Source organism: Capra hircus, chromosome 21 (genome assembly GCF_001704415.2).
Source record: "Capra hircus breed San Clemente chromosome 21, ASM170441v1, whole genome shotgun sequence".
Lineage (NCBI taxonomy): Eukaryota > Metazoa > Chordata > Mammalia > Artiodactyla > Bovidae > Capra > Capra hircus.
Window position 1 is genome coordinate 13,628,345 of NC_030828.1, and position 13,600 is coordinate 13,641,944.

Here is a 13,600-nt window from a genome sequence, read left to right on the forward strand (position 1 = left end):
CAACAGTATGTGAACCATGGACTTCCAGATGTTCAAGCTGGTTTTAGGAAAGGCAGAGGAACCCGAGATCAAACTGCCAACATCTGTTGGATCATAGAAAAACAAGAGAGTTACAGAAAAACATATACTTCTGGTTTATTGACCACACCAAAGCCTTGGACTGTGTGGATCACAACAAACTATGGAAAATTCTTCAAGAGATGGAAATACTGAACCACCTGACCTGCCTCCTGAGAAATGTGTGTGCAGGTCAAGAAGCAACAGTTAGAACTGGACATGGAACAATAGACTGTTTCCAAATAGGAAAAGGCGTATGTCAAGGTTGTATATTGTCACCCTGCTTATTTAACTGATATGCAGAGTACGTCATGAGAAACGCTGGGCTGGAAGAAGCACAAGCTGGAATCAAGATTGCTGGGAGAAATATCAATAACCTCAGATTCGCAGATGATACCACCCTTATGGCAGAAAGCAAAGAAGAACTAAAGAGCTTCTTGATGAAAGTGAAAAAGGAGAATGAAAAAGTTAGCTTAAAACTCACCATTCAGAAAACGAAGATCATGGCATCTGTCTGGTCCCAACATTTCATGGCAAATAAGTGGGGAAACAATGGAAACAGTGAGAGACTTTATTTTGTGGGGCTCCAAAATCACTGTAGATGGTGACTGCAGCCCTGAAATTAAAAGACACTCGCTCCTTGGAAGAAAAGCTATGACCAACCTAGCCAGCATATTAAAAAGCAAAGACATTACTTTGTCAGCAAAAGTCCATCTAGTCAAAGCTCTGGTGCTTCCTTTGTAGCTCAGTCGGTAAAGAATCTGCCTGCAGTGCAGGAGACCCAGGTTCGATCCCTGGGTCGGGAAGAATCCTGGAGGAGGAAATGGCAACCCATTCCAGCATTCTTGCCTAGAGAATCTCATGGACAGAGGCACTTGGCTCGCTACAGTCCATGGGGTCCCATGCAGACATGACTTAGTGGCTAAACCACTTATGCCTGCATTACATGGTTTTTCCTTAGTCACGTATGGATGTGAGAGCTGGACTATAAAGAAAGCTGAGTGCGAAAGAATTGATGCTTTTGAATTGTGGTATTGGAGAAGACTCTTGAGAGTCCCTTGGACTACAAGGAGATCAAACCAGTCAATCATAAAGGAAATCGGTCCTGAGTATTCATTGGAAGGACTGAGGCTGAACCTCCAATACTTTGGCCACTTGATGAGAACTGATTCATTGGAAAAGACCCTGATGCTGAGAAAGACTGAAGGTTGGAGGAGAAGGAGATGGTTGGATGGCATCACCGACTCAATGGACATGAGTTTGAGCAAGCGCCGGGAGTTGACGATGGACAGCGAAGCCTGGTGTGCTGCAGTCCATGGACACGACTCAGTGACTGAGCTGAACTGTCAGGCTTTGGTAGAAGTTTTACTAGCTTCATAAAACAAATTGAGGCAGTTCCGTATTTTCCTTTTCTCTGAGATAGTATCAGATTAGAATTATTTGTTTCTAAATGTTTAGTAGAATTTGCTTAAACTGTCTGGGCCCTGATGCTTTTTTGTTTGAAGACTGGAAAACACTATTGATGTCTAATTCTTTGAATAGTTACAGGACTATTTTTAGTCTTTGTTTCTTCTTGGGGTAGTTTTTTGGTTTTTAAAAAATATTTATGTATTTATTTGGCTGTGCCCAGTCTCATTGGGGCATGCAGGATCTTTACTTGGAGCATGTAGGATGTAGTTCCCTGAACAGGGACAGAACCCGGGCCCCCTGGATTGGGAGTATGGAGTCTTAGCCACTGGACCACTGGGAGGTTCTGTTTTTGGGGCAGTTTTGATGGGTTTTATTTTTCTGAGATTTTGTCCTTGTCATCCGTGTTTTCAAATGTATCATCTAAGGTTACTCACAATGCTCTCTTTTCATCATCTTTTTATCCTTTGTCCCATGTGCAGTCATGGTCCCCTTTCATTCTTTCTCACTGCTGTGTTTTAAAGTCTTTGTTTACTTGGCTCTGCCAGGTTTTAGTTGTGGCACGCATCATCTTCATTTGCAGCACGTGGGATCTCGTTCTCTGACCAGGAATCGAACCCGGGCCCTCTGTGTTGGGAGCATGGAGTCTCAGCCACTGCACCACCAGGGAATGTCCCCTTTGCATTCTTAATATTGCTTGAAAGTGAAGTCGCTCAGTCGTGTCCGACTCTTCGTGGCCCCATGGACTGCAGCCTACCAGGCTCCTCCGTCCGTGGGATTTTCCAGGCAAGAGCACTGGAGTGGGTGCCACTGCCTTCTCCAGTAATAATATTGCTTGTTTGCCTTTTCTCCTTCTTCTTGATCAGTCTTGCTGTACATTTAATTTTGTCCAACTGTACAAAGAACCAACTTTGGATTTCTCTGATCCTTTCTATTAAATTATCATTTTCGATTTCAGTTGATTTCTGCTTCTCTTCCTTAAGCTTTCTTTGAGTGCATTCTGTTCTTTTTTTGCCTAACTTCGTCCATTGGCTATTTAGCTCCTTTAGTTTCAGCTGCCTTGATGTTAGCATTTATTCTGTGATCTTATCTACTTCAGCTGCCTCCCTCAGGCTCTCCGTATCAGTGCCAGGCACTACCCTGCCTCCCTGTTTGTTGCAAAGGACGATGGACTTCAAGTGGTTCCTGGGAGAAGCTGGTGCCATTTGTGAGGATGTGAGCGAACTTGGGGCTGAGTCACCCGACAGAAGACCCCTCTAGTCCTGGGGCTCAAAGACCCTCGGTCACTGAAGAAGACCAAGACTGGGTCATAGCTTTTCTTATTACAGATGTAGTGTATGGTATGGCGATTACAGATTTAAAAAAAGGAAAAGTAAAATTACATTTAATCTCACCACTTAATGACAACCACTAGAGTGCGTACCTGTGGAATCCTCCTTTTTTTTTTTTTTAAACAGAAATAGGACCATGTTACACACACAGCTTTGGAACGGTTTTCCACCTGAATGGCATGTCACAAACCACTTTTCAGGTCAATGCGTTTGAAAGAGCAAGGATTTTAAGGCCGGTTTTTTGTCGGCTTTAGTGTCTTCGAGACCTTCTCCATCTACACGTGACGGTCTGCTCACTGGTCCTCATCTTTCCTGTTTAGACAGAACTCAGCTAAAGTTTTTGGTTCCCGCTGGGAAACAGACTACATTTAAATCGGATGTGGCTGAATCATGACCTTAGTTGGTTTTATCAATGAGTGCAAAGAGGAAAGTCATGTTTCTGGCGCTCGGGTGGTAAGGTGGTACCCTGCCTTGTATTACACTTGTGGCTCGGATAACATCTCCTCACTTGGAGCCCGTGAGCATCAGCCGGGCAAGCAGTGGGGCAGAGAGAAGGCAGACAGGGCAAGGCTTCCGGGCAGCCCTCCTCCCAGGCTCCCACGGCACTGAGATGCTACAATGTGTGAGGTTAGAACCCCGCTGTTTAGGGCCAGGTGTGGGGAGGGAAAGGGGCTTCAGTGGTAGAGAATCTGCCTGCCAGTGCGGGAGATGTAAGAGACACAGGTTCAACCCCAGGGTCAGGAAGAGCCCCTGGAGAAGGAAATAGCTACCCACTCCAGTCTTCTTGCCTGGAGAATTCCAGAGACAGAGGAGCTTGGTGGGCTACGTCCATGGGGTTGCGAAGAGTCAGACACGACTGAGCGACCAAGCACACGTACATGCGTGTGTGGGGAGGGAAGAGAGTCTGTGGAAATGAGTTTCCAACTCTGTCCTTAAAAGGCTAATTGGAAGAGAGAAATGATGGCATAGTGGAGTGCAGAGAACCTCGGGGTTTTGAACTGGTTCCTTATTTCAAAAGGCATTTGCATCCTGGTTGCGTGCATTTGAGCTTGGTTGGCCTCGTGAATACGGTGGCTGATGCTATGGGCCTCTGTACCTCCCCGGTTTATTACTGAGGCCTTTTGTGACATCCTCTGGGCGACCCCAGGGGCGAGGTGGATGCTACTCTTTCTCCATCTGGTAGGCGGCACCAGCAACTGTGACCAGCGCAGCCCAAAGGCGCTCTGCTTGGAGAACACATGGCTCCTGCCAGACTGGTTCCCTGGGGCCGGGAGGGAGGGTTCAGTTCCTCTGCGTTTTAAGTCTGGAAAAGATGTGCCCCGTGGGAGTGCCGATGTGCGTTCCAGAGATGCCTGCCACCCACCCTTTCCTGGATAGGGCTACTGAAGGGAATATAATTAGAAACGCATGAGATGTCCCCTGCACCTCTGGGGGCTGTGCCTAGCATCATCTTATCTTTGGAACAAAATGCGTTCAGTGGCTGTTTGCAGCCAGAGGCCCCTGGAGGCTGTGGTAGGAGAGGGAGAAAACAGATTTGATTTGCTTATCCTAGACTGAGGTCCGGGACCTGGGTCCCCACGGCCACCCTAGGGCAGTATCAAAGCTAAGCCCCTGCTAAGTGCGCTCAGGGCAGTGACTTCTAGAATTCTTGAGCTGGGAAAGGCCATTGGCTCGCCCCACTAGCCGTCATCTCCTGAGGATGAGGAGTGAGGCTGTTGGAGTCTCAGCGTGGGGACAGCTGCAGAGGCAGTGGGTACCCTGAGCTGCTGGGGCCTGGGAGGAGGACCTGCAGCCTCCCCAAGGGTGCTGGAGCAGCCTTGCTGTTGTTGTTGAGTCTCTCAGTCATGTCGACTCTTGCAACCCCATGGACTGTAGCCCAGCAGGCTCCTCTGCCCATGGGGTTTTCCAGGCAAGCATACTGGAGTGGGCTGCCATTTCCTTCTCCAAGGGATCTTCCTGACTCAGGAATCAAACATGCGCCTCCTGCATTGGCATGTGGATTCCCCCAGAGCATCCTACCTGGACCTGAAACAACCTCAGAGGCCACCCCCAAAGCAGTCTGGCTAACTCTCTGCCAGCCCTCTTGCTTGCAGAATGCTGAGCTTACGTGTTATATGTAAATAAGTGTCTCCTGAGACATTTTTGTTTCTTTAAATTGCAATACTGGCATTCTGGGGGCAGTTCTCAGCTAAGGTATTGTGCCCCGTAAAACTAGTTGAGTTTTATGTCTATGAGAAGGGAGACTATGGAAACAGGAATTTGTGTGGTGATGAAAATTTACTGCTCAGTGACTCTCTTTTTTTTCATTGACGTGTGGTTGATTTACAATGTAGTGTTAGTTTCAGGTGTACAGCCAAAGTGATTCAGTTATACATATATCTATTCTGTTTCAGGTTCTTTTCCCTTACAGGTTATTACAAAACCTGAGTATAGTCCCCTGTGCTGTACAGCAGATCCTTGTTGGTTATCTATTTTATATATACCTTCGTGCTTAGTTCTGTCTGACTCTTTGCGACCCCATGGACGGTAGCCCCCCAGGCTCCTCTGTCTATGGGATTGTCCAGGCAAGAATACTGGAGTGAGTTGCCGTTTCCTTCTCCAGGGGATCTTCTGTTGACCCAGGGATCGAACCCACATCTGTTACGTCTGCTGCACTGGCAGGTGGATTCTTTACCACTAGTGCCCCCTGGGAATCCCTGTTTTATATATAGTAGAAGGCAGTGGCACCCCACTCCAGTACTCTTGCCTGGAGAATCCCATGGATGGAGGAGCCTGGTAGGCTGCAGTCCATGTGGTCGCTAAGAGTCGGACACGACTGAAGCAACTTAGCAGCAGCAGCAGCAGCAGCAGCAGCAGTGTGCATGTGTTAATCCCAGACTCCTAATTTTTCCCTCCTCCCTTTCCCTTTAGATAACCATAAGTTTGTTTTCTGTGTCTGTGGATCAGTTTCTGTTTTGTATATAAACTCGTTTGTATCATTTTCTTCGATTCCACTTTTGAGTGATATCCTGTGGTATTTTTCTTTCTCTTTCTGACTTACTTCACCTCGTACAATATCTCTAGGCCCATCCATGTTTAAGTGAATTTGATTTAGTGCCCTGCTTACGTACATGTACAGTTTACAGTGCTGTGTGAGAATCAGTCATAAAAAGGGGGAAAAGGGCAAGAACACACATAATCCTAACCAGCAGAGCTTTTGTAGAAACTTGCCGCATTGTTGGGTTGTTCTTTCCTGTGGTCCGTGCGGTGGGATGACAGCAGGGGGACTGCCCGGGTTCCCTGGCACGGGATGGTGGGGTCCTCCCGTCTGCCCGTCTCTGCACTCATACGTGTAGCCCGGCCTCCCCCCTCGGCTTCTCCATCGTTTATTCCCGTGGCTGCTGTGCCGTCTTTCTGAGGCATCCTGTCCCCAGACAGCTGCTCGCCTGTTGATGGCTCTTTGTACCCACAGATGAGCTTCCTGTGAAGCATGGGACAGAGGCAGGCTGGGGAGTGTGCCTCCTTTTCTGGGATGGCTATAACCCAGCGTCGTCACGCAGGATCGTTACAAATCTGAAGGGAGTAAACATAGCTCATGGTGCCTAAACATGCCTTCACTTCACCTGGAGTCTCCAGGGAGGGTGGGGATGGGGTCAGAACGGACCCCCTTGCTGGTTGGCCTTAATGACAAAGCAAGCATGTCAGCAGTGGTTTGGCTGCTCTGGAGGAGGGGAGGGAAAGGACCCAGGGAGCCCTCCTGGAAATCTCTGCTCATCACCTTCTGCGTGTGCCCAGGTCACCGTGAGCGCAGGTTCTGGGCTGAGATGGCGAGATGGCAGAAACACAGACTCTCACAAGAGGACCTGGTCTCACAGGGCTCTGTGGGCTGCCGGGGGGGGGGAGGGGTCGGGGCTCGTCTCCCTGGCACCTCTTCCCAGTGGAGATGAAGCTTACAGGGCGTTAGGAAGGACCAGGGAGCGAGCCTGGAGCCGATTAATGGGCAGCGGGGAGTGTGAGGGCGTTGGAGGAAGAAATAATGGCATGTTGACAGGTGCAGGTTTGAGCAGATGTGGGACTAACCAGGTGGCGCCAACCAGAAGGAACCCACCTGCCCATGCAGGAGACATGAGAGACACAGGTTCGATCCCTGGGTCGGGAAGATCCCCTGGAAGAGGGCATGGCAACCCACTTTGGTATTCTTGTCTGGAGAATCCTGTGGACAGAGGAGCTTGAGTCACAAAGAGTCGGGCACAACGGAAGCGACTTAAGCATGCAGAGCTAACCAGGTGACCTATAGCTGTGAACCTAGGACCTCCCCAGGAAAGCGCTCCAAAGTTCATGACCTCAGGGAAACAGCGGGGTAAAAAGAAGAGAGCGGGGACTTTACGGCCAGCCTCCTCACCCCAATCCCCATGTTGGATTTCCCCAGAACTTCCCCAGTCCTGGTAGCACTGGAGTCTGAAGGACAGCTGAGCACAGCACTCAGACTTGAGATCCAGAGCTGGTGACCTCCGGGGTGCTGGTATACGCCCCCAGAACTCCCCCTGGGGTGGGCGAGCAGGTCTGTTTCCTTTGTCCGGGAGCAGCCCCCGAGGTTTAGTTCTGCTGAAGAGGGAGCCTGAGGAATCAGATGTGCTTGATTCCTCGTGGGCTCCCCTCACTCTTGATCCAGTTCCACCGGCTCTGTGTGTGTGTGCATACGTGGGTGTTTATTCCTATAAACACAAGGGATGTCAACAGCTGCACACGGTGTCTGTGGCGGGGGATGGGATGCAGGCAGAGAACCCATCAGAGAATCAGGGGGTGGGCCCTCAGGGCATCCTGAAGATGCAGTTCAACTAAATGGCAATTTGGGGATGCCAGTGAAAGGCAATTTTCAGCGCCTTGGCGGTATGTAAAGTTCACATCTCTGCGAGAGCTGACGGTCTGCTTTTTCTAGACTCGGCAGGCTCACTGGCGTGTGCTTCTGTTCACATGCACGTCTGCTCGGGGATAGCTCTTGGGAATTGGGTCCCTTTACTCTGGTCCGATTCTCGTTTTCGGAAACCTTTGCTGCTCTGTCTCCAGTGTCCTGGCCCGTGCCCTTCACGCTCAACACTGAACTTGCAGCCGGATGCAGTGGAGAGCCTGATGGTGGGGTCAGGGCTGCTGGCAGGTCCTCAGGCTGCGTCTAGAGAGTGGGGGTGAGTGCCTCAGCTCTGCAGATTGTGGATGTCAGTCAGTGGGAGTGCGCCGCCCACTCCCCAACCCAGAGAAGAGGGCATGTGGGTGATCTCAGAAAGCCAGCCTTCACAGTGTGGACGTGGCCATGGGGATTTATCTTTCTCTTCTCTACTCTGCTGAGTAGGGGACCCTAGTGGACAATACAAGGATACCCCCGTTTTTTTTAATTGGAAATAATTTCAAAGTTAAAAAAATGTTGCAAAACAAATAGAGTATAGGGAACACCCAGATACACTTTATCTAGATTTTCCTATTTTAATATTTTGCCTCATTTGCCTTATGGTGGCTCTGTGTGTTCAGATTATTTTTTTTCTGAACCAGTGAAAATAAGTTACATGTATCATGTCCCTTTCCCCCCAAATAAAGTGTGCATTTCCTAAAAATAAGATGTCCATATCTTTCAGTAATTAGCTACCTGATATTTATATTTGGGATCATATAACATCAAAGCTGTGGTTTTTCTAGAACTCATCTACGGATGTGAGAGTTGGATCATAAAGAAGGCTGAGTGCTGAAGAATTGAGGCTTTCGAGTTGTGCTGCTGGAGAAGACTCTTGAGGGTCCCTTGGACAACAAGGAGATCAAACCAGTCAATCCTAAAGGAAATAAAGCCTGAATATTCATTGGAAGGACTGATGCTGAAGCTGAAGCTCCAAAATATCGGCCACCTGATTCGAAGAGCCAACTCACTGGAAAAGACCTTGATGCTGGGAAAGATTGAAGGCAGGAGGAGAAGAGGGTGATGGAAGATGAGATGGTTGGATGGCATCACGGACTCAATGGACAGGAGTCTGAGCCCACTCTGGGAGACTGTGAAGGACAGGGGAGCCTGGTATGCTGCAGTCCACGGGGTCGCAAAGAGTCAGACACAACCTAGCATCTGAACAGCAGCAACATCATGCGGAGAAGTTTGTTATAAGTTCTATTAAGTCCTTACTATTTTTCCATGTGATTTTATCATTGTTTAGCTGCCCAGTCATGTCTGACTCTTTTGCGGCCCCATGGACTGTAGCCTACCAGGCTCCTCTGTCCATGGCATTTCCCAGATAAGAATACTGGAGCGGTTGCCATTTCCTTCTCCAGAGAATCTTCCCGACCCAGGGATTGAACCCATGTCTTCTGCATTGGCAGGTGGATTCTTTACTGCTGAGCCACCTGGGAAGCCCAGATTATATAATGTCCACTTTTAAACATTAACAGATGGATAACCTCTCAGATTTTTCCTCCTTTTGTAAGTCTTTGGATGATGTCTTGAATAGATTTAGTCTTTCAACTTTCCTTATCATTGCACAAATATCTCTTGCACCCCCTACAATTGTCTGATGCTGTGCTTGGTGCTGGCGTTTAAAGGTGAACAAGCTCAGACAAGCATCTCATCTGCAGGGAGCTCCCAGTTTAAGTGAGAGACAGACATGAATCAGATTATTACATAAACCACAGGTCATAATCCATAAGCCAGGGGCCAGCAGCTTACTGCCCCCAGACCAAATCTGGCCCACTGCCTGTTTTTTTTTTACAATTCCCAAGCCAAGAATGATTTTTACAGTTTTGACGGTTGAAAAAGAATCAAAAGAAGAATAACGTTTCATGACATGTAAAACTTAAATGCAATTCAAACCTCGGCATCCACAAATAAGGTTTTATTGAAACTCAGTCATGCCAAGCATTTCTAGCAGTTAGGTTGAGCCGCTGCCACAAAAACTAAAGGACCTGAAAAGTCAAAAATATTTAGTATTCTCTGGACTTCTAAACAGGGAGAGCTTGCTGAGTGAGTGAGTGAAGTCGTTCAGTCGTGTCCAACTCTTTTCGATCCCATGGACTGTAGCCTACCAGGCTCCTCTGTCCGTGGAATTTTCCAGGCAAGAATACTGGAGTGGGTTGCCAATTCCTTCTTCAAGCCCTGGTGTAAATACCCGCAGGAGTGCTAGGAAGGAGGGTTACAAGAAGAGAGGTTGTGTACAGAGGCCTGTGTGGGGACCTAGGAAAGGATGCTGAGCTGGGAGCTGAGCGAAGGGAAGGCGTTACCTGGAGGAGTGGGTGGGCATTGCAGGCCGCGCATTCAAAGGTCCTGGGGTTGAGGAGGGTGGAGTTTCCAAGAACTGGAAAGACGGCTTTTCAGTGTGATGGGAAGAGAGGTGGGGGTGGCAGCTCAGGAGGTGCTGCTGGAGGGGCTAGAGAAGGGCGCCGTCCGTCCGCCCTGCCACGGTGACAGTGATAATGTGGCCTGGGGGATGGCTGTGGTCAGGGAGGGGTTGCAGTGGGTGCGCAGCTCTGCCAGAGGCCACTGACTTGTTCTTCCTCTTCTTTTAGGTAAAACCTGTTCACCAGCGTGCTGGTGTCCTGTGGCAAGCTGGTCAGCTGAGGCTCGGGGTGTGAAGGATCTGGAAGCTGTCCCATCCGAGGTGTTGAAACCAAAACAAACATTATTTGTGCAACTCCGGCACACTCCTGTGTGTGTGTGTGTGCACACCACCAGCTCTGTGTGTCACTGCAGGAGACACCACCCTCCACGTGCCCCTTTCAAACGTCACCCCTTCCTTTTCGCCCCAAGAGGGCTTTTGCCTTGCTGAGGGGTAGAAACAGGCTGATTTTAAAAATAATTTTAAAGTAACTCTGTCGACAAAAGTGAGAGAGATCAGAAGTGACCAAGGACCTAAGGGTTTCTGACAGTCCGCTCTCCTGATCAGCTACGTTTTAGACGTGGTTTTTCTGGGCTTGTTGGAGCGCTGGCCTTTCATTGGTGGTGGCTGCATCCAGGTTTTAGAGTGTGGGGCATAGAACTGCTCAGCTTGTAGCAGGTGTAAACAAGTCCTTGTGGTTCCTTTTCTTTCTTTTTCCCAAAGGGTTTAGCAGAATTGGCTAGCTCACAAAGAATTCTGAATATCAGGGAGAGACCTCTACCTGTGTTTGCTGTGAGTGAGTGTGTATGTGTGTGTGTGTGTGTACACGTGAGATAATTTCTCCATCCCCAGAGAGAAGAGAAAGTGCTCACCTGTCTTCAGTTAGTAATATCTGTTGCCTGTCACCGTTCTACGTTGTTGGTCTTAGAAATGGAATTAAAACAAAAAATTCACTGTGATAATTTGAATGGTGATCTGGTTGGCTGATAAAAAACCCCCTGCCAGGGACTGTGTTTGCTGTTGGTCCAGGAGCCCACCTGGATGCAGGTGCCGAGTGCAGGAGGGCCCCTCCCGCAGGCGGGGCTGGGAGTCCGGGCGGCGGATTGTCCCACAGCTCAAGCGCCCAGCACTGCCGGCTTCTGGAAGCGGGGCCTCGGGCTGACTTCTTGGGACGCTAGAGGCCTGCCATCTCCCAGTATCCTTCTGGCAAAAGTCTCCGGGCAGTGCCTCGGGGTGCCGGGACCCTGCTCTTCCCGGAAGGGTGTTTGTGAACTCCTCTGTCCCCTCTCTGCGGGCGTTCTGCAGGGCTCCCATACTTCCCTGTGTATTGACTGCTCCGCCGCTTGGGCTGAAAAACTCCAGCTTTTTCCCGCTTGCCGCCTCTATTCAAATTCTTCCGTTTCCTGAGAAGAGGGCTGCCCTGCGTTGGGGTCCCCTGGCTCCCAAGCCCCGCTGGGCCGGCCAGGCTGACTCGCCAGCTGTGGGGGACGGAGGACGATGCTCGGGGACAGCCGGCCTGAAGGTGGGGGCCCGCTGCCCCTTGGCGCCTCCCGTGAGCGCACTGCTTTTGCTGGCCTCCCTTTTCCCTTTCTCTGCCCTGTTTGCTGGAGGGCTGGGCCGACTTTGTCTCTGCCATCCACCGTGTCCTCACGGGAGGTGACTCAGTGGGCCAGGGCACCTGGGAGCTGTATGCCCTCAGAACCTTCGAACTGGAGCCACGGCTTCCACTTGCCTTTCCATCCTCGGAGAAGCTGGTTCTTCTGCCTGACACGTACACGCCAGGTGCTTGCCACTGGGCCTGGCAGAGGCAGCCCCCAAGGATGACCCTTCCAGATGCCAGAGCTCTGGCACCACAGGCTCTTAAATAAAAACCTTTCTGGCGCGAACTGTGTGCATTGCCTTGGATGTTTTCTGAGCTGGGAGTCCAGTAGGGTGCCTTGCTGTGATCAGAGAGGCAGGCCTGAGGCTGGGAGGGGCAGAGATGGGGGACCATGGGTAGATCCCTGGTCCTGGGAGTTTAGAAAAAAATTCCAGGGGCACGGCACGCTGCCCCCCTTTGTCCACTGCGCACCCCTCGCTAGTGGAGAGGCGGCAAGGTGAGGTAGGCAGGCCGGCCTTTGTGTCGACTGGAACTGGGGGGAGTGGGGTCCCGGGCAGTGGGGAGAAGGGAGGGTGGGGTGGGGAGAGGAAGCTATGGGGGACCCTGCTATTACCTGCATTATCCAGCCCCTCCTCCATGAAGATAAGTTCTGTTTCTTAAAAGCAGAGTGAGTTGGGCCTTGGAAAACCAAAGTTGGGCTGGAGGGAGCGTCAGACCTGGTAGGTTGTCTTCTTCCCTCTTTTTGTCCTTTTCCTGGGCACTTCAGAGTGGCCGACTTCATGGTGAAAGGGGCCCATGTCCAAAAGCATCTCTGCTTTCCTCCCTCGGTGGAAGTTTAGGTATCCTTAAATGGGGGTACCCCAACCCCGAAGACCCAGGAAGAAGATCACATTCTTCCACAAGTGCATGAAATTCCAAGTGTTAGTCCATCAGTTCAACTTTTTGTGACCCTATGGACTCTAGCCCACCAAGGTCCTCTGCCTGTGGAATTCTCCAGGCATGAATACTGGAGTGGGTTGCCATGCCCTTCTCCAGGGGATCTGCCTGACCCAGGGGATTGAACCTGGGGCTTCCTGCATTGCAGGCAGATTCTTTACCAGGCTTTATCTGAGCCACTACGGAAGCCCCATCACATGTCCAGCATCAGATCTTAAAGGTGTGGATGCTGTAGAGACACAGTCTAGTCTGGTATCTTCTGGATTCACTTAAAAAATAGGACTGGAAGTTATGATAAAAACATTTCAGACTGATTTAAAAAGCAAATTTTGATTAAAAGTGAATTTATTATAAAAGCAATGTTTTTATGGGGGACATTTTGGAAGATAGTTAATTATAAAGAAGACAAGTTATCAGATAACTTGGAATGGCATTTCAGTGTTTTCCCCTTCTCTCCCTCCCTTCCTTCCTTTCTCCCTTCCTTTGGTCATTTATTTGCATTTATCATTTGCAAACATTTAGTGAATACCCACTTATGCATGGCTCTGTGTTAACTGGAAGGCTCAGGAAGTTGAGTCTGAAGGGAAGACCAGACACAGTGACCTAGAGGGATGGCAGGGTGACAAGGGTGTGGCAGGGATGATGGGGGTGGATAGGAGCCTCAGAAGCCTTGACAAGTGAAGGAGCCAGCTCTGCTTACACTTCTATGCCTTTTCAACTGTTCTCTACACATCTGGGTCATAGGACCTCATTTTTTCACTTACCGTTATGAGCATTTCCCCATGTCCACAAATATTTAACACTTTTAAAAAGAGACTTGGCATTGTATCTTGGAGAACTGCACCACCGAGGGACCCCACCTCTAACTGAAACCCGCAAGAGCAGAGGACAGGAAGGGGCCCTTGGCCAAGCCCAAGGAGTGAGGCCCCTGGGGTCTGAACTGCACC

General features: G+C 49.8%; 1 protein-coding gene across 1 annotated transcript in view; it reads left to right on the plus strand.

Annotated features, from left to right (window-relative positions):
* Nucleotides 1-12,003, plus strand: part of FAM174B (family with sequence similarity 174 member B) — a 40,906-nt gene extending 28,903 nt beyond the window's left edge. Inside the window, exon 3 of the mRNA XM_018066481.1 lies at nucleotides 10,308-12,003. Within this exon, the coding sequence (XP_017921970.1) occupies nucleotides 10,308-10,311 (4 nt within the window). The 3' untranslated portion in view covers nucleotides 10,312-12,003. The remainder of the gene's footprint in view (nucleotides 1-10,307) is intronic.